The sequence below is a fragment of the Podarcis pityusensis genome (assembly GCF_964106645.2).
Source record: "Podarcis pityusensis genome assembly, chromosome: Z".
NCBI lineage: Eukaryota > Metazoa > Chordata > Lepidosauria > Squamata > Lacertidae > Podarcis > Podarcis pityusensis.
This window is the reverse complement of record NC_138044.1, coordinates 30,897,589-30,917,528: the sequence shown is the minus strand read 5'-3', so window position 1 is coordinate 30,917,528 and position 19,940 is coordinate 30,897,589. Positions and strand designations below refer to the sequence as shown.

Genomic DNA, 19,940 nt, shown 5'->3' with positions numbered 1-19,940 from the left:
TTATGTATTTTGTGTTCTCATTTTGTACTTCTCCCTGTGACCTTCAGATGAAGGGTGGCATACAAATTTCATAAATAATAAAATTATAATAATACACCAAAGACCGTCATTACTCAGGTAAAATACAAGGAAAAGAGCACATAGGTACACATGAATTCACTGCAGGGTACACAGCAGCCCTTCAAGAAACCACATAAGAGTCTTGGTGTTTTGATATATTTATTTGGGAGTGTGTACTATCAATGATCAAAAACCAGCTTCAACCACTACTATAATCAAAGTAACTGAGATACCCATACTTGGGATAATTAGAAAACCTCTGAAAAGTTCCTAGAAAAGTTAAGATACCCCATATGACACTGTAATTTCTAATTATTTCTACTTCTCTAGATGCTTTTTGGGAGGGAAACTCCCCCCCCCAAAAAAAATCAAATGCTTTTATAGCCATAGGGGCACTATCCTGTGCTCGTCTCCTCCCCCCCTTGGGGGGAATGTTCAAACAAATGTTCAAGTGTAATCAGGAAGCTTTCTATATTCCCAAGTACAAAGCAATAAGAATATAACAGCTAAAGCAAAATAAAGGCAGTCAATTTCTACCACTGAAATAAAACAAAGGCAAAGAGGTGGCATGAATTCAGAAAAATATCCCTGTTGCTCAGGTGCACTGATGCTAAAGATGAGTAGACTTTTAAGATCCTCTCCTGCCCAGCCAGCTGGGCTCTTGGTCCAACTGCAGTATTTCCCAAACCAACCAGTCACTGTTTATCAGTACAGTCGTACCTAGGGTTAAGAAATTAATTCGTTCTGGAGGTCTGTTCTTAACCTGAAACTGTTCTTAACCTGAGGTACCACTTTAGCTAATGGGGCCTCCCGCTGCCACCGCAGCACAATTTCTGTTCTCATCCTGAAGCAAAGTTCTTAACCTGAGGTACTATTTCTGGGTTAGCGGTGTCTGTAACCTGAAACGAATGTAACCCGAGGTACCACTGTAACTTCACATTGGCTCAGAAGCACCCTTCTTTCCAAGAGTCATCAGCAGAAACACTGGCCTTCGGAAATCTGTTGGGATACAAAAAATTAAGTACTTTAGAGGAGTAGCCACATGCTACTGTAATAGAGTAAGAGCCAACATACATGATTAGCACTTATGCGCTGTATCTGTTGCTAAAGTAATGTTTGAATGCTCTGCTGTATTAAAAAACTCCAAGCACAAAGAAAACTAGCTTTCTCCCCAAATGTGCTCAGGACGTCTGTTTTCTACACAGCTGCAAGAACAACAGGTGTTAATGTGTTTTACTGCATGTGCATGTGTTGGGAAGTTATAATGAAAGGTTGGTTCCAGAAAACTGATATGCAGCAAAATAGATGTAACACAACTTTCCCTACTACAATGTATACTGCTTCTCTTATATCCACCAAAGAGAAACATTAGGTATTGAGCAGTACTCTTATTTGTTCAATTAAAAATGCAGTCTTTTCATAGGGGGTGATTTTTTCCCGGGCATGTTGCACAAACATGGAACCTTGATTGTCACATAGGAAATCCAAGGTGATACAGTGGTTACCATATCAGAGAGCTCTACAGCTGAAATAAATGTCATCAAAGCAAAAGTACATTGGTTGGCTTTTAAAACATGCATGCTTCTCAACATCCCTGTAGCTATCCAAGAACCAGGATTCTTCCCTGTGCACTAGCATCAATTCTATACCAAACACAAGGCCAACCTCAAAATAGATGGTTTAAGCACCATATATTTCACATATACCAAGCAATCTTCCTTTACTACAGCCACTTACTGCTTGTTGAGGACAGAATTATGCAGACAGCACTTCACCCAATAAGTCAGTTCAGAATTAGCAAAAGTAACAGCAACTCACGACTATAATGACTCCCTAATCTCTTGCTGCAAGCACCTGCCCTCACATCCACCTCCATGCTTATATTTCCCGTTTTAAAAAAAACAAAAGCATTTATTCAAAAGTTACAATACAGCTTTGTCCACTGCCATAATATCATAGAATGATCAATCCTCAATCCCACATCATGTTTGCCTTTTTACATTTCATGGTTGAAGCAAAGAAACTTAACACACTGCCCCTAAACCTGACCACTCAGAAGGAAGTTCCACTGAATTCTGATAGAGCTTCTGTGTTTTCCTCTAAAGTTGAAGGAAATTATCACAATTGGTCGACAAATTTTGGTTGGCCTTGGTGAGCCAAAAAAATTGTGGATGCCAGGATCATATAACCACAAATCAAGCATTGCCTCTGATTTTGCACTGTGTCCCTGAGATGTCATGAAGTTGGAAACAAACTTCCATCTTGAAAGTGGACGGCAGGCAGAAGCTTGCTTTGTGCCCGTGCTTGCCAGATGCTCCAAGCACCTGGCCATGTAGCAACAAAAAAAAAAGTTACAGTTTTCTTACCAATTTTTCAGCTGAGGAGGTAGGGATCATTCTGCCCCACACTGCATCTCCAGAACTAGGAGAATGCCTTTGGACTCTTGCCCAAGGGTGATGGGTGTTTTGCTGTGGTGAGCAAAACTGTGGAGTCCTGACTCCAATGCAAATAATATTAGAAGCCAATATTGCTATCCCAACCAAGCCAACAGCACAGATACTTCTTAATTCTCAGGGCACAAGCCCAGAGCATCCTTTTTTTACTTTGCACTTAAAGCTTTTAGCTCTTACCTCTTGGCTGGCTGTGCCAGCTTGCTCTTCAGGGAGGATGCTCCCCCAATGGACGTTCTACTTTTTGGAAGGGCGTGTTTTGCTCCTGTGGCCATACTATTGCTTCTAGCCACCAAACTGCCACCACCAGCAGAATTTGGATGCTGTGTGGAAGACTGTAGCTTTCGAACTCTGCCAACAGTACTGGCAAAACCAGCAGCTCTAACGGACTGCTGTGGTGTTATGGGACTACTGGCACAAGAACCTGCTTTCATTGGCTGTCGGACTATTAAGGGTGGCTTCCCAGCACCCGAGGAATAGCGGAGCTTACTTGGAGCCAGACCTTGAAGTGGGGTGGGAAAAAAGGCACAAGTGAGACCACAAAAAGATTTACAAAGTTTATATCCTGTCTCCTCAGGATTACAAAATTTAAAATAAAACACTAACAAAACAAAAAAACCAGGACACCCCCTCCCCCAAACAACCCCAAGAATAGCCATTAGAGTTCATTCCTGAAGACTTCCCATTGAAAGAGAATCTTCAATGCCATCCTAAAAGCAGACCACGAGGGAGTCAGATGCACCTCTCTTGGGAGGTAGTTCCACAGACTGAGTGACACAATAGAAAAGGCCCTGTTTTCATTCCTAATTATCAATGCAGCGACAGAAAGAAGTGCTTCGGAAGTGAAGCGGAATTCTCAAGAAATGCTTTATGGAAGAAGGCGATTGTTGAGATAACCTGTTCCAGGCTGTTTAGGACCCAAGCATGAATTGATCCTAGACACAAAATTGGTAGCCAAACAAGTTGGTAAAAATTAGGATGGCATGTTCCACCTCCTGGCTCTAGACAAAACCTTAGCAGCTGTATTCTGGACAGCAGCTGTATTCTGCCGCTGCATATAGAGCACATTACAATAATCAAACCAGGAGATGACAATGCCATGAATGAACTTCGGTCCAACACCCTCGGGAAAATGTACAACTAGTTTGCAGAGATGGATCCAAGAGCATCTCCAAGCTGTGAACCAGCTACTTCTCAGAAAGTGTAACCCCATCCAGAACAGGCTGCATGTCTATTGCAAGATTATCATAACCCCCAACCTACCAGTACCTCTGTCTTATCTGTTTTTAAGATAAGTAACCAACATTCACAGAAAGAAAAGCTAACTTACCAGCCGATGGCTGATTGATTCTGGAGAGTCGACTACCGGGAACCTGCAGATCTGACTCCAAGCTGCGGCTGTTCTTTATAGACTCCAAGGAACGCCGACCTGTTCTGGCCAGGTTAGGCATGCTGTGCCTTAGCTCTTCTATAAAGGAAATGCAAAGACAATGAGAAATCCAACTGCTTTAATGTATTCACTTACACAACCACTGCAGGCACGTGATCTTCTCAAACATGATTGGATTCAACAAGAGAATCACATACCTTCATTCCCAGAATATTTCAGCCTTTCCGGAATGGAATTCTGCACTGCTCTCCGGGAGGTGTGAATCCGGGTGCCTGTTGCCCTGCCAAAGTCTGTGTTTGTGGATGGGGACTGGCACCGTGGTGAGTTCAGTGGGGATGGTGAGTATCTGTGGCTACTATGATAGGAAAAGGAACAGCCATCATCCTCATCCTCCAGACTGTATGTGTCAAAGTCTTGGTCACTGTAGGTGCCTTTGCGCAATGAATGCAAAGAAGCACTGGAACTACGACGGGAAACAGAGGCTGAGCTGGAGGCATAATCCTGGCGAAGACCTAAAGTATGGCCAACAACAAAGGATACAGTTATTGATCATTGTTTTTTCCCAGAGTTCTTGCCTGACATATCTTTGCTGAAGTTTCTACGATATGACCCACCACTGAACTACTAAACCAGACAGAAAGCAAAGACATAATACACTGCTTGTCACAATCACAGTGGTGCAATCAGAAATATTGTTCCAAACCCTAGAGATGGAAGATAATCATTCAGCATGATATATTCCCATCAGGTGCTCACATTTTATGCTACTTTTAAAACCTAGTTACAAACTGTACAAACAGTACTAGCACTGTGTACACAATGCTATATTTCTAGATTGGTGCCAGAACTCACCATGAATGCCTACCATGTTCTCTTATAATGGCAATGACACCCACCTGAGAGGTGCCAGAACTGCGTTGCTATGTATTCCGGCTGCGGGAAAAGCCCTGACTACACATATAGTTTTACAGCGATGTGTGTGGTTATTTAAAATGAATCGCTTGAATTTTAAATTGCAGGAAGGTTAACAAGACATTTGTTGAAACAACAACAAAAAGCATTTACACACACACACTGCATCCATCATTTTGTTATGGATCTTTGCTTCCCCACTATTTGACTGGATTGTCTTCCAGTGGGATAATACTGTTAACAAGCAGCCACCCAGCCCATTTGCTCCTGTTTAAGTTCTCTTAATAGGATAATTCAGGTTACAGTATTTTTCGCTCTATAACACGCACCCGACCATAACACGCACGTAGTTTTTAGAGGAGGAAAATCCGTAGGCATGCCACCCGTAGGCATTCCCTCCATAACACGCACAGACATTTCCCCTTACTTTCTAGGAGGAAAAAAGTGAGTGTTATGGTGCAAAAAATACGGTACTTTGTTCCATTTTAAATCCCACCTAAGCAAAAACATCTGCAGACTAACACAACAGCTAACACAACAGCTCAACTGAAGATCCCATTATATAAGATGGACACATTTTTGCACCAAAAAACACTAATTTATGCCACAGCTTTTGATGCCTCTAACCCCATGTCTTCTCAGTAACTTCAGAACATTGAAATTGCAGTTGTGAAAGCTAGACACCCTGCAAAGCAGCTGCTTACAGGTCATGACACCCACATTCAGGGCATAACAAAATCCATGGAGATTTCAACGAGTTTTTTAGCTGTGAAGTGCATATATGTATGAGAAACCAAATGCTCCATATGTGTTTCATACACTGCAGATAGTAAAAGACTTATTTAGTTTAAAGAAGCTGGCGGAATTTTGCTGCACTTTTCACAAAGATACTGTTTCCAGACCAAGGTCCCAGGACTAGATATGCTATTCCAACCTGTTCTCCTGTTCAGCAAACGCTAAGTTTGCTGTCAAACTTATTTTCTTCCCCCAAATCAGCCTGTACACCTGACCATCACCTAAACTGAAAAGGTGCTCTTGATCCAGAAGCAACTGCAATGAGTCTGAAAGGTTTTACATTCATCAGAGCAACAGTAGTCCTTACACATATACTGTTCACAACATTTACTAGTATCAATATAATTTATTCAGCAGGGCTACTCAATTACCCAATCTAAGTGGAGAATTTATGTTACTGTGTTACATATAATGCGAGAAAACAAAATTAAAATGTTACATATAGGGAGAAAACACAAAAGTAAAATGTTATTTAGCCTCTATTTGGGCAGTTTTTTAAAACCTCTTGTTGTAGGCGATACTGTCCTAATGTAGAGGAAAATAAATTGCTTTCACATACTTTCTTCCTGTAGACGGGCCATAACCAGCACATCTGTCAAGTCTTGCAGTTTGTATCCCATCGTAATAGAGTCATCTGAGGTACTGAGTTCACTGTCAACGGAAGACTGAGAGCTCAATGCTGAATGCATGCCCACATAACCTTTCAGAAGTGGTGGAGGAGAGAGAAAAGTCAAAATGAGGACTAGAAAGTATTCTTTAAAACTCACTAGTAGTAGCATACTAGGTACACAGCCTTGTTTGAGTCTAGTACAGTGGTGCCTCGCAAGACGAAATTAATCCGTTCCGTGAGTCTCTTCGTCTTGCAGTTTTTTCGTCTTGCGAAGCACGGCTATTAGCGGCTTAGCGGCTATTAGTGGCTTAGCGGCTTTAAGAAAAAGGAAACAAACTCGCAAGACGTTTCGTCTTGCGAAGCAAGCCCATAGGAAAATTCGTCTTGCAGAACGACTCAAAAAACGCAAAACCCTTTGTCTAGCGAGTTTTTCGTCTTGCGAGGCATTCGTCTTGCGGGGACCACTGTAATGAGTACAGTGACACTTCCTTATAAAGCATTCATGTTTACCATTAAGATTAATTAGCAATTACTTATGAGTAAGAGAACTTCCTTATGTAACTAAATTACAAAGAAGGCCCACAAATACAGAGTTTGCATTTAACATAGTTTTCATCTAGGGACACGGGTGGTGCTGTGGTCTAAACCACCAAACTTCTTGGGCTTGCTGATCAAGAAGTGGTGGTTCGAATCCCCATGACAGGATGAGCTCCCATTGCTCTGTCCCAGCTCCTGCCAACCTAGCAGTTTGAAAGCATGCCAGTGTGAGTAGATAAATAGGTACTGCTGCAGCGGGAAGGTAAACAGTGTTTCCATGCACTCTGGCACTCGTCACGGTGTCCTATCACACTAGAAGCGGTTTAGTCATACTGGCCAGCTCCCTCAGCCTGAAGCGAAATGAGCACCACACCCCATGGTCCCCTTTGACCGGACTTCACCATCCAGGGGTCATTTACCTTTACCTTTTTACCTATTATTGTTAACATCCTGCCCTTCACTTTGGGAAGGTCATAATAATTTAATGGCCCAATGGCATATAGTATCTAAGCAGGGGTGTAGGGGAGCAGGGAACGGTCTAGGGCCCTTGAAAGAATTTTGGTGGAGCTACAGCTAGGCCTATGATGACCTAGTGACTCTCTTAACTGCCATCATTCCCCATTTCCCAAATAAGAAAACAGGCACTGTACGTCAAAGGGAGATGTCTTTTAGAATGAAATGTGTTCATACAATATTTGTAGACATGTTCTTTTTAAAATAAAAGGTACCCCTTTTTCTGGCTATGGCGAAAACAAATAAACCAAATCAGATCACCAAATCTTCATGCATCAAAGCCTCCTAGATTGCAACAATCAAAACCTTTCTTGTCCTCTTGCTGGAGGTAGATTTAGGAGTCCTCCATATTATCCCTTCCTCCTCGATTCAGACACTGTGGATTTAGGCTGAGTCCCAAGTTTCCTATAAGACACTTTCAGAGAGGGGAACACTTTTTGCCTGAAAACATCATAAATAATTGACTATTTAAAAAATTTAAAAGCCCAATACAAAAACTGGGCAAGAGAGAAGAACAGCCCCTTTTCTGTCCAAACCCACTGCGAGTCCCCACAAAGGTTTGCTTGTTTGTGGAGAAGGGCTGTCAAATATTTGCTTTGCATGCAGAAGGTCTTGAGTTCAAACCCTGGCATCTTCAGGTAGGACAGAGAAAGCCGCCTAGTCTCTGAAACCCTGGAAAGCCATTGTCAGTGTAGATAATATTGAGCTAGATGTACCACCTCAATATAAGGCAGCTTTCATTTATCATGTTTTTTTCTAACCCATCTTCTAGTTCATTTGTGACCTAAAAGGAAACAACCTACAGTCCAATATTTGTCAAGTTTCTTTGGTTGATTGCCGAAAGATATTCTTACTCATCATAGATAACCAGGTAAATGGCTACTAACCAAGCCCTAGGACACCTTAAGGAAAATACAGGCTTACTCACAGACCAAGAACCTAAGCTAATTATATTACATGGTTCATATGTATTTAGGCAGGATGTGCATTCAAGTCTAACCGCAGCAATCTTAATTCCCTCAGACTCTTAGACATGATGACAGCTATGATCAGGTACAGTGGCACCTTGGTTTACAAACGCTTCGGGTTACAAATGTTTCAGGTTACAAACTCCGCTAACCCGGAAGTAGTTGCTCCGGGTTGTGAACTTTGCCCCAGGATGAGAACGAAATTGTGTGGTGGTGGCATGGCGGCAGCGGGAGGCCCCATTAGCGAAAGAGCGCCTCGGGTTAAGAACAGTTTCGGGTTAAGAACGGACCTCCGGAACAAATTAAGTTCGTAACCCAAGGTACCACTGTATTCAGAGGCATGAATTTGTCTGTTGCTGAGTACCAACAGCAGGAAAGGGCTATTGCTATCATGCCTTGCTTGTGGGCTTTCCATAGGCATCTGATTGGCCTCTAGTTATGTGGTCTGGTTATGCTGTTGTCACCTGTGCATACTGGTCACACTACTCTTTGGAAAACACTTTGACCAATTGAAGTTTTTCCCAAGTCTAAGCAGAGAAACTCACATGCCCATTTATATACAGTCCTTTGACTTCAAATGTCAAGCTAATCCTCCCCCAATACAGAAGGAATTTTACACATGCAAGTTAAACAACAAGTCTTCATACAAACCATGAAGTGGCAAAGCAGCAGAGGGAAGTCCTGTAACAGGAGGCTTCATCAGGGCTTTATCTTAAAGACCAATCAAATGCCCCAGAAATGAAATGCTCAGTTGTACTGGGAGGTGGACTTTTCTCTCAAGAAATCAAACTTTTTAAATTCCCCAGAATTATCACAAACAAGCAAAGAGGTCTAAACAATCAGCATTAGACAAAGGCAAGAAAAAGAATTAGGCAATCACGTTAAGCCTGAAGATACCAAGCCAGTCTCACCTCTTCCTCCCCCACTCCCTCATGCATCTCCCACCTCCAGTTCTCTGAAACTGTCCCCAATGCCATGCCGTACCTGAGCTGCCACAAGTTAGTAGCGGTTTGTTAGTTGATTTGCAGTACCCGGGTATGTTTAGTGCATTGCTACAGGACCCTGTGTCTGTATTCAAGTTATGCACACTTGAAGATGCCAGTGGACCGCAATACATGGATTTCCACCTACTGGCTAAAGGAAAATACAAGAAAGCCATGTAACTTTACCAAGTTAAATAAAGATATGGGCAGAAGGAGTGACAGACTACATTTGCATGCATTACATGCCAGACACACTCACCCTGAACACAATACAAACAAATCATTTGATTACCAACAGTTTAAAGTGTCTGGAATATAGAAAAAAATTAAGACAGTTCTCAGTTCTGCATACAGGGTTCTCTCCTTGGCTTAATACTGCATGCCTGCAAATGTAAAGACAAACAATACAATTGCTTCTGCCTCAGCTTATAATGCTCTCCCCATATATACCTGAGACAGCATCAAAAATATCAGACAGAAGGAGAGTGCTTCATGCATTATACTGAAATACTAATAGTGCTTCCTCTTTCCATGCTTCCCAGATAATATATAGACAGGGTAGATGGGATAGCTCCCCTATGTGGGAAGACAAGATAATTTTGACCTCTATGTCATCCTGAAAGTGAGGATTTAAATAGTTCACAAATATTGTTTTGTGCCAGTCCTGAGGAGCAAAGCTAGCCTCAGTCTAGTGCAATTAACATTTATGCTGGTAAAGTAGCTGGCCTACCCCAAGCAGGGGCAGGAAGCTTTGTTTCACATCACCCAATGTGGTACAGGATAATAATATACAATATACATCGTGCATTCTAGAAATCAAACATCCAAGAGTAATCAGTGTGAATCAGCTATCCTGCTGATCCAGATACAGGCAGAGTAGTCCCATGAAGCAGCCATCTGTGGACTCACGGGAATGAGGGAAAATAATGTTGTCCTTCTCTTCTCAATGCTCTCTTAAAGCACTTTCATTTAAAGTGTATTAAGAAGTTTTGAAAGACATGCTGCAAATAACAGCTATAAAAACCCTGCATGAATAGTCCACAGGTACTTGGGATACAGACATTTAAAATCAAAGACAGATTTCCCATCATTAGTTGCAGCTAAGATCTAAAACAAGTTAATGTTGAGAGTTCAAAAAGGAGTGGTGTTATTAGTGCAGAGAACAATCAAGCCTTATTCTGAACCATCTTGTCCTTGAAATCCCTCAACTCAGAATGGTACCTCATGATACAATGGACATTTAGATTCTTTGAAAGCTAACTGAATGCCTTCTAGAGAGACCAACTCAGCCATAAAATGGAAATGGGTAGAAGCCTGAACAATATTTCAGACCATTTCCAGGTGGTCTGAATACATTTCCAGGGTGTGAATATAGGCTTGTTTAATAGTTCAAGACAAAATGATTACAGTGTTCACCTTACACATATTAAGAGCCATTTTGAAAATAGTAAGATTAATATTTGGCCACCCGGTAGCAGGCAATTATACTGTGTTTCTGCCTCCCTGAGCAGGCTGATAGATGCCAAGTGACAAAACTGGGCTTTGGAGGGATGTGTCTCTCTCCACTCTACCAGTCATCAGAGCCTTGTCAGTTTTCTGTTGCTGGCTGTATGTAGGCTAACAAAATCCTGGTGCCTTGGTGCAAGAGGAGATCTGTGGAAAACAGAAGTCTGAAGGGCTCATTTAAAAAAGAGGGTGGGAATTCTTTACTCCCCTATAACCAAGGCAATGGAGCAAATGGGACTTTTATGACTTTTTTTCACAGTAAGCACAACCCTTCTGAAAGCATTTAAAAACATATTGCTACCACAGCTAATACATATGGATGCAACTTTTATATTCAAGATCAAAGCTAGTAAAATTAGCAATTATAACATGGCTACCAACTTGACTTAATTGCTGAACAAGCAATCTTAAGAGTATTGCAGAGTACATACAAAACATATTTTCAGTATTTGAAGCAGAAATGCAATCAAGAGAAGGATTCTGCCAAGCAGATTGCCACTGCAACATACAATTATCTATGTAGAACACATCCTCTGAATCTTCTTGCTTCTTACTTGCCTCAGACCTCTATTTTCTGCATTATGAAGCAAATGATCAATGTTTGAACATTTTCACACACCAATGAGCAAACTGAAATGTGTGAAAAGTGTTGAGATGCTTGTTAAAATACATGCAAATCTTCCAGAACAAGTAACTATAAATCTTTCAGATACTGATTCCGAGTAAAAGGACAGATTTTTATTTGCATTCTACCCCATCCCGATATTTATTTTAAAATAGCATAATTTAATCAAGAATGTAATTCTTTTAAACTTGTAACTTAAAAAAACTTTTGCACCTGCAGTTTTTATATTGACGTATTTATTATTATTTTGTTCCATGATGCCTACAAGTTTTAACAGAAAGTTGGCATATAAAGTTTATACTTCTCATAAGGAGGCTAATCATCCATCTACTATTACTTGCTATGAATGATAGGAAATTGAAGTCTTCAATATTATTATATGGTGTGTAGACAGTTAACACGAAATCTAATGGTCTAAAAGAATTTACATTTGATTAGACATGGATAGAATTAGAATCCACAGGAGTTTCATTTTTCAGAGCTTTCTAAAGAATTAGAATCCACAGGAGTTTCATTTTTCAGAGCTTTCTAAAAAAACACTCTCCTGTTTGTGAATAAGAATTATGAGGTTTGCATGATGATTTTAAGTATAGATCATAAAGCCTTACTTTTGTTTACTACAATATTGATGGCTTTAACATTAACGATTGTTAGCAGTCCTGGGCTAACTGAGTCAGATATGATAATAAGTATAAATTTTCCATATTATTCCCCTACGTTGAAAAAAATAAACAAAGATTAATTGGGGTACAGGAGCTTTCAGCTCCATCCATAGCACTGGTCACATCTAGAACAGTTATTATTATAACAGACATGTATACTTTTAAACAACTAATACATCACACAGTGATTATGTTATGATTAATTATATTTATTCTGAAAAACTGTTTGAAGCAAATACAGTATCAAAAATTCAAGAAAATGTTTATTTATGGTTAAAAGTGATTCTCTATTTGACATGAAGTTACCAAAGCTGTTTACTTAGTATTATCATCCACTGATGAAGCCACCTCAGCCCAAGTATCATGTACACCACCTTGCCTCTGGCAAGCTTAGAAAGATTATCTCCATGGCACCCTGCCGAGCCATTAGTGCTAATGCAATGTGGTTTAAGCTCTGGCAAGAAAATGCTAAAGAGCAAAACAAGAGATCAAGGTATCAAAGCTCTTTGAACTAAATTCAATTGCAAAATTCCAAATACTACCTATGGAAGGAGCAGAATTGTCCAATCAAATTTAACTTTGCAGGTGCTTTGAGAACCTTCATGGTTTATCTGCTTGGTAATTCTTGTGACAACCAAGGCCTCAATCCTACACTCACCTTCCAGGGAATAAGTCATATTGAACTCAATTGCACTTTCTTTTGGGTAGACATGGACAGGATCACACTGACAATAATAATTTTGACCCTTCTGTTTTTTTTCGCAGCAGCCATACAACACAAAATATTAAAACACCCTTTCAAACACATTCAGCTCACCTACCTTGGTCAAGTCTGCTAATTAGGGTACGGCAGGCTGCCTCTGTCTCAGGACTAGGATTGTCTAACACATGCCTACACCACTTCAGGGGAGACTCCTTTTCATCTGCTGGTATTTTTCTTGAAGACACATATAGCCTTAAGCAGAGGGAGAAAGGTTAACATGCTGATTCAGTAAATAATTATATCAGTTTGTCCATCTTTACAGCCAGGGTAAGCTGCTGAAATAAGCAACATGAACTATATACTGTATGCATGCCCACCCCAAATAGATAACTACATTTATTACAAATATGCAAATAGGGAGTCAGTGTGCTTTCAAGGTCAGTTAATAATTTTTGTATTTTATTTTTTCTAATGATACTTGGTGAATTAGGTGGTTCTGGTGGAGTCCAACAAGCAATGGTGCCACAGCAAAAGAAGCTATCCAGCAGCAGCTTTTACTAATTTGAACTGCTTGTGGTTAGAGCAGATAATTTTTGCCGAATACATTTTTAATAAAGTACTCAAAGAGACCCCTTTTAATAGTTTTAAAAGAGAGTTCCAAACTGGGAAGATTTTGAGTTACTCATTCATACAGCTTAAGAGAAAAAAACTGACACTACATCAAGAAGGATGGGAAAAGAAAGTGTTGGGAATTTACAAATTTCATTGTTTAACTTCTAAACAAGACTGGTTCTTTAGCCAAAGAAAGGAAAAAATCATGGTTAACTAAAAGGGAAAAGTCCTAGCACAAAACAAAAACAAGCCCCTACTTTAAGAGCTGAGGAAGTCTTCCATTTTATTCCAAATAGAAAAAAAATACTAATATTTTTCTTACATTTTATAACATCTTGTTCTGAAGCAGAGTACTACAGTATAAACACATAATGCACTTTTATTTCTGTATTCCAATCCATTTTCTATCAAAAAGCTATATTATGCTAGGATATCCACGACAAGATATGGGTACACCGCAGAAAGCAGGTATGCCACAGTGTTTTAAGTAATCTCTAGATACCAACTTCAAGTGCAGAAATGCAGAAATGATGCCTCTACTTCCGTTTCTCATTGGTAAGTCTGCCACACTTCACTCACAAAGGCTTGTTAGTGAAAAACAGAATGAACAATTAAGATGGAACTTCCTAGCACTTATCTTTAAAACAGGCATTTATTGGAATGCAGCAGGTGTGACATTCCTTCAGAGAATTAGCAAGACCCATGGCTATATGAAATATAAGTCCTGCCACAAATTATTAGGTAACTATCTATGATATTGACATATGAGCAATAACTACAACCAGTATCATGACTCACTTCCTGAGAAGTAGTCACATACAACTTTAGATAAATGAAGTTCTCTATTCTCACAAAAATTCAAGGTGTATACAACTAACATTCAATTCCCACATACCTTTCCACAAAAGTTATAAATGCACAAGCCTCCACAGCAAGCATATTCCAGCCAGGAAAAAAATGACTATACATAATTTCTTTCTAATGAATAGCTGGATTCATGCAAAAAAAAAATAATGAGGTTGATATTTTAATTGTTGTATGTTGTATATTACTATTTTTGTAAGCTGCTTTGAGGCCTAGATGGTGAAAAGCAGGATACAGGTTTTTAAAGTAAGTAAATAACTGTCACAAGCAGTAGTGGCTCAGGGCCTCTACACGTTTTATTATGTCTATATATAATTTATGTACCAAACACGTGTTGTATGAGGAACAAGAACTGGCAATAACACCCCACCACATTCGGCAAAATCAAATGTGAGTAGTAGTGGAAATGCATCCTACACTACAGAGGCAAACACTCCTTAATATCTTCCAGCTCAGTTTATGGCTGTCTCTTGAACTGATCAGGGCAGGGCCCAAAATAAACAACCACCCGCCTCACTCACAACTACAATGTGAGGAGTGATGCACCTGTAATGCAACATTTTACACTGCTGTGTTAACTAATAGCTCTAGGGGCCAGTAGCAGTTACACTTTTTGTGGACTTTTTTGGGCTGCTTCCCTTAGAACCTGTCCACTTCCAGAGTATGTGTGGATAGTGGCTGCCCAAATGTCCATTTTTTTCTTTGACTTTACACTTAGGAAAAGTTGCTGACAAAACCAAGGAGTCCTGGTTTAATTCCTCTGAACACAGATGAAGGCCTCATTTCTTTTATCTCAATTCAAAACAACAAAACAAAATAGAAACTGCTCCAGAAATTTGGTCCAGTTCCCTCCTCCCTTGATAGGCATAATTTTGAGTGACTTACCAGGTGTCCTCTTCATCGTCAGCATTCTCAAGTTCTAACAGCTCCACTTCATCCAGAGTTGTCTCATTAAAGAGGTGTTCTACTTCTGCATCCCCTTCGCTCTTTCTCAGTGCTGGCTCAATACCTGTGATGAAGTCTTCTACTAGCACTGTGCTGCCACCATTCCAACTAGACAAGTCATTGGTATTAGCATCACTGTTCTGCATTTCTGTATTGCTCACAAACTTTGGGTTAGGAGGCTGTTCCCCACAACCACCGGTACAGTTGTTCTGTTCTGTGGCCTCTACATCCTTTTGCAAGATGTCATCAGTCTCCTCTGCTTCTGAACTCATTTTACTCAGTGCAGAGTGTAAGTCTGCCACTATCTGCAATTCCTGTTTATCCATCAGAGTGTTGATGCTATTATTCATTTCCATCCCATTGAGCCTGGAATTGCAATTATCCACTCTAGCGCCAGCTTGGCTCAGCAGTTTTGCCTCTGGCACACTTTGAAGGCTTCTAGTTCTCAACTGCTCATTCTGGAGCTCAAGTCTCCTCACAAGTTCTTGCAATTTCCGCACCTCTTCCAGCTCAGGGCCCACTTGATCATCCACTGGTTCAGTATCGGGACCCATCACAGAGTTCTCTGCTGAGCCCCGGCTGAGTTCAGTTCCAAGACTATGGTCTGGCTGAATTATAGGGGCACTCCCAGGGACAACCATCTTCATGGAACCCCTGAGGAGACTTGATAGAAAAAGATACTATAGAAGATACCTGTTAAAAAAATAAAGTAAACATACCAGTTCTTTTAACAATTGAATGTCTTCAGGGTAATGGTGCAGAGCCAAGCCTTAATAAAATCTGAAGGCACTTATCCGCAAGGGTAGTGCATGTTACTTACAATGGACATGTTGACATGAACTAAATTTGCCCAGCAGCAACCATAATCACTACCATGGGAAAGGCAACTCATTGTTGTTCATGGTGTAAGCAGATATCCATAATGAACACATACAAAATAAGTAGAGTGCTCTATAATCTTCCCAACTTCACATGGAGCTGCCAAGGCAAATGTGGTTTCAGGAAGACAGCTTTAGATCTGTGAGGTCAATTTGGAAAGGACATGACCAACTCAAACTTGCAAAATTCTTCTGAGCTAGCAAAAAAGAACCACATACAACATTTACCTAAGTCTGTGCCAAATGATTGATTCGGAGACAAACTACCATGGAATTGATATTTCAAGTATAACTTGAATTACTGCCAGCCAGCATTAAATTTCAAGTGTTTAGGATTTTTGTAACCCAGCTTTTTCAATGGGGAGAAAAAAGACTGAATGATATGGAAAGTCTTGTTAAATATCTGAAACACTGATATTAGAGGGAAGTTTCTATATTGTGAAGCTGCATTACCATGTTCAGTAGATAAATTCTGCAATTAACTGACAGCTTGGTTACATACATTGTGTATGCACAAACATAGGAAAATTACTTATTGAAGGCAAGAAACAAAGCAAGCCAGTAGCTAATATCGGATCATGAAAATGCAGGAGAAGAAATTGCTTCTTTCCCAATTGTTTATATTGGAACAGTAAACCATAAACTTATTTCTGCAGGTTTTGGTAACAAGTGATCATACAGTGAAAGAGAATGAAGGACACTAGCAGTTTACTTAAAACTAGATGCATGGCACTGCCCATAAGCGACTTTTTACTATACTTTCCCCACTCCAGCAATTTGGCCTGACAAAAGCCAGTGAACTTGGGCTTCTGTTTACATAGTATGTATGTTTTTAGAAAAACAATTATACACACATACACCTTTTTTGGCTCAGTACTTTACTTCAAACTGAGTGGTTATGTTGACACATGGAAGGGTGTGTACAGAACCACCTTTGTCAATTAACTTTAAAGTGCACGAGACACACATAAAAGTACAGAGTGATGCCAATAAGTATGCACTAAGTCTTTCATTTAAGTCATACCCAATTACAGATGAGCACAAAAAGGAAGCAATGAAAAAACTCAAGGTGACAGCTCAAGACTCTCTGGGCTCTATTATTAATGTGGTACATGGGACTTACTAGTAAGGGTGTTATAGAAACCTATCAAGTCTTAAAGTGAACAGGTTTCTCTGCTCACATTTACAACTCTTGGGAAGCAAAACAGATGTCAAAGCCCCTAAAGCAGGGGTCAGCAAACTTTTTCAGCAGGGGGCTGGTTCACTGTCCCTCAGACCTTGTGGGAGGACAGACTATATTTTGAAGGGAAAAAATGAACAAATTCCTATGCCCCACAAATAACCCAGAGATGCACTTTAATTTAAAAGGACACATTCTACTTATGTAAAAACGTGCTGATTCCTGGATCATCCGCAGGCCAGATTTAGAAGGCGATTGGGCCGGATCTGGCCCCCGGGCTTTAGTTTGCCTACCCATGCCCTAAAGGAACCATCATATAAAAACTGTGTAATTTCCAATTAAATACTTTATCTGTAGGGGAGAAATATCTGCCCCAATTCTGAGCCTAAAACACCCTCCCATAAAATTGAATTTACTATAAAGCCAGCTAACTGGCCTATAATTTTCTGAATTCCTCCCGAATCCCTTTTTTAAAAATAATATTATACTAATCACTTTCCAGTCCTCAGGTATGGAAGCTGATCTTGGGGACATACTACATATATTTGATAGAATATCAGCAATTTCACATTTGAGTTCTTTAAGAAGTCTGAGGTGGATGCAATCTGAACTCAAGTCCGTTTTTGTTTTGTCAATAAGACCTAGAATTTTGTCTCTTGTATCCACCATTTGCTTCAGTTCCTCAATTTTTTCCTGTGAAACTTAGTTCAGATATAGGAATCTGCCCTACATCTTCTACAATCCACAGTGAAGGCAGGTGGAAATAATTCATTCAGCTTCTGTGCAATCTTTCTTTGTTTAGCATACTTGCGACTCCAACTGCCTCTCCAGTCAGCTTGCTTTTACAAATGTATTTAAAGATTTGCTTTTAATCTTTGTGTATTCTGCAATGAGCATTTCAAATTCTTTTTTATCATCCCTTATCATCTGCTTGTGTTTCTTTTCCCAAAGCTTGTGTTCATTTTTATTGTCTTCTATGGACAGTTCCATTTTCTAAAGAAAGCCTTTTTACCCATAATATATTCCTTGATTTTGCTCTTTAACCACACTGGAATCCTCTTGGCCTCAGTCCTACCTTCCCTAATCTGCAGTATATATTCTTCTCATGTTTCTATTACTGTGGTTTTGAGTAACTCCCAAGCATTCTGGGGAGACCTGACTTTCTTTATTTTCTCATTCAAATCATCTTTCCCTCTTATATTTGTGTCCAGTCTTAGACCAGAAATGAGCCTACTGTATATCATACAAAACTGAAGGAAAGCCACATGTAGTGATGTTACATTTTCTTTTTTAAAAAAGAGTTCTGTTAAAGTATAATTATCAATGTTTCCCAGCCACTATTTTTAGCCCTATTTCAAGCAGGCTGCTGCAATTAAGCAGAAAGTGGCAACCATTATCTCTAAACTACCCATGAGATCAACTGAAGCTCCAAGCATCCATCTCCCTCTCTCTCTTTTTTCCAGGAGAACAGTCAATTCGTTACCAGCGTAAGTGTCAGAGCAAAGCAGAGCAAAAGCATCACCCTGGTCGGGATAGATGATCTTACAGACTGACAGAGGCGTTGCATGAAGCCCTGAGGAGTGAAAGATACACACAACCAGGAAAAGAAAGAACAAATCAATTGCCAGAAGAAGCAGGATCTGGGTCAAACAACAGAAGCACTTAATGTCTAAGGAGGGCCTCTCCACTTGTGAATGGAGGCTGGTGCCCCCTGCCCTAAAAATGGGGTTCCTTTCTAAGAGAACAGGAGGGGCAGATAGATGAACAAAAACCTAATTTCTCCAAGCCCTTAAAAAAAGAAAGGTGTGACTCTCCTCAGGAGAAAGAATTGGGGCAAAAAAGCTGTGTGAGGGGGGGTTCTCCTTTTCCCATAACGCCATGAAGGCAGCCACCGCCAGAAGAGACAGATAGGTGGGTGCCTTCCCCCTCCAGTTTTTTAAATAAAATTATTATTATTAATTATTATTATTATTATTATTATTATTTCATTTATTTAAAGGATGACCGGGAAGGGTGGGTGGGGAGAGCAGCAGTTGCTGAGCAGGCAGGGAAGGTTTTGTATTAGTAGCAGCAGGAGCAGCAGTAGCAGCAGCAACACCACACACAATATGCACATCCTTCACACACGGAAATTTAACCAAAGATGAAGAGGAGAGAGAGAGAGGGAGGGAACCTGCTATGGGACTTAAACACTCCTCCCCACACATTTCCGCAGGCAATCGAGTCAGGTCTCTCCCCCCCCCGCCCCTTCCATACCTGCTCCTCACCGGATCGCCCGCTCAAGGGAGAGGGATCCGAGGGGATCGTCCGCTCAAGGGAGATGTTGTAGGTGGGAGGGAAGGGACGGAGGGCAGGAGGGATGGAGGAGGCGCCGGGGACCCAAACTGAGCCACGAAGGATGCAGGAAAGAGAGCGAGGAGGCAGAGCGAGAGAGGCCCGGCTCCGCTGCCCATCGCTTCAGGGGAAATGAAGGCGGGGGGGGGGGGTCTGCCGACCAACCGTTGCCTTATCATCTGCCGACCAACCGTTGCCTTATCATCGCCGCCGCCTCCTCCACCATCCGCCACCCGCCACATCCCCGAGAGCGCGCTCATTACCTGCCACACACACACCACGCGCGCGCGCCTCTTCTCTCTCCTTCCAGCGGCGACCGTTTGCCGCCGCTGCTACTGCTTTATGTTTTTTTCCTTCTTTTTTTTCCTCTCGTTTCGTCCTCTTGTGGCTGATTGGCTACGTTCGCAGCCTCA

At 40.8% G+C, this 19,940-nt stretch overlaps 1 protein-coding gene across 4 annotated transcripts; it reads right to left on the bottom strand.

Annotated features, from left to right (window-relative positions):
- Positions 1-206: 206 nt before the first annotated feature.
- Positions 207-19,880, bottom strand: LOC308468825 (SLAIN motif-containing protein-like). Of its 4 annotated transcripts, none has more exons than XM_080991289.1 (9): positions 19,791-19,880; positions 15,076-15,828; positions 12,833-12,966; positions 9,220-9,369; positions 6,167-6,307; positions 4,098-4,412; positions 3,841-3,978; positions 2,691-3,012; positions 207-1,059 (listed from the first exon to the last, which is right to left on the bottom strand). In XM_080991289.1, exons 2-9 carry the CDS (start codon positions 15,780-15,782, stop codon positions 1,005-1,007), a joined length of 1,962 nt encoding a protein of 653 aa, XP_080847415.1. In that variant the 5' UTR covers positions 15,783-15,828; positions 19,791-19,880; the 3' UTR covers positions 207-1,004. The 4 variants fall into 4 exon arrangements, with proteins under 4 accessions (XP_080847415.1, XP_080847414.1, XP_080847417.1 ...); XM_080991288.1 differs by lacking the exon at positions 19,791-19,880 and adding an exon at positions 18,716-19,090; XM_080991291.1 differs by lacking the exons at positions 9,220-9,369; positions 19,791-19,880 and adding an exon at positions 18,716-19,089.
- Positions 19,881-19,940: the final 60 nt, after the last annotated feature.

Excerpts from the sequence above, each read along its gene's own strand:
- LOC308468825 (XM_080991289.1), bottom strand. The coding sequence starts at position 15,782 with ATGAAGATGGTTGTCCCTGGGAGTGCCCCTATAATTCAGCCAGACCAT. Across the intron at positions 3,979-4,097 it reads GAAATATTCTGGGAATGAAG|AAGAGCTAAGGCACAGCATG; the intron begins GTATGTGATTCT and ends TTTCCTTTATAG. Across the intron at positions 3,013-3,840 it reads AATCAATCAGCCATCGGCTG|GTCTGGCTCCAAGTAAGCTC; the intron begins GTAAGTTAGCTT and ends CCCCACTTCAAG.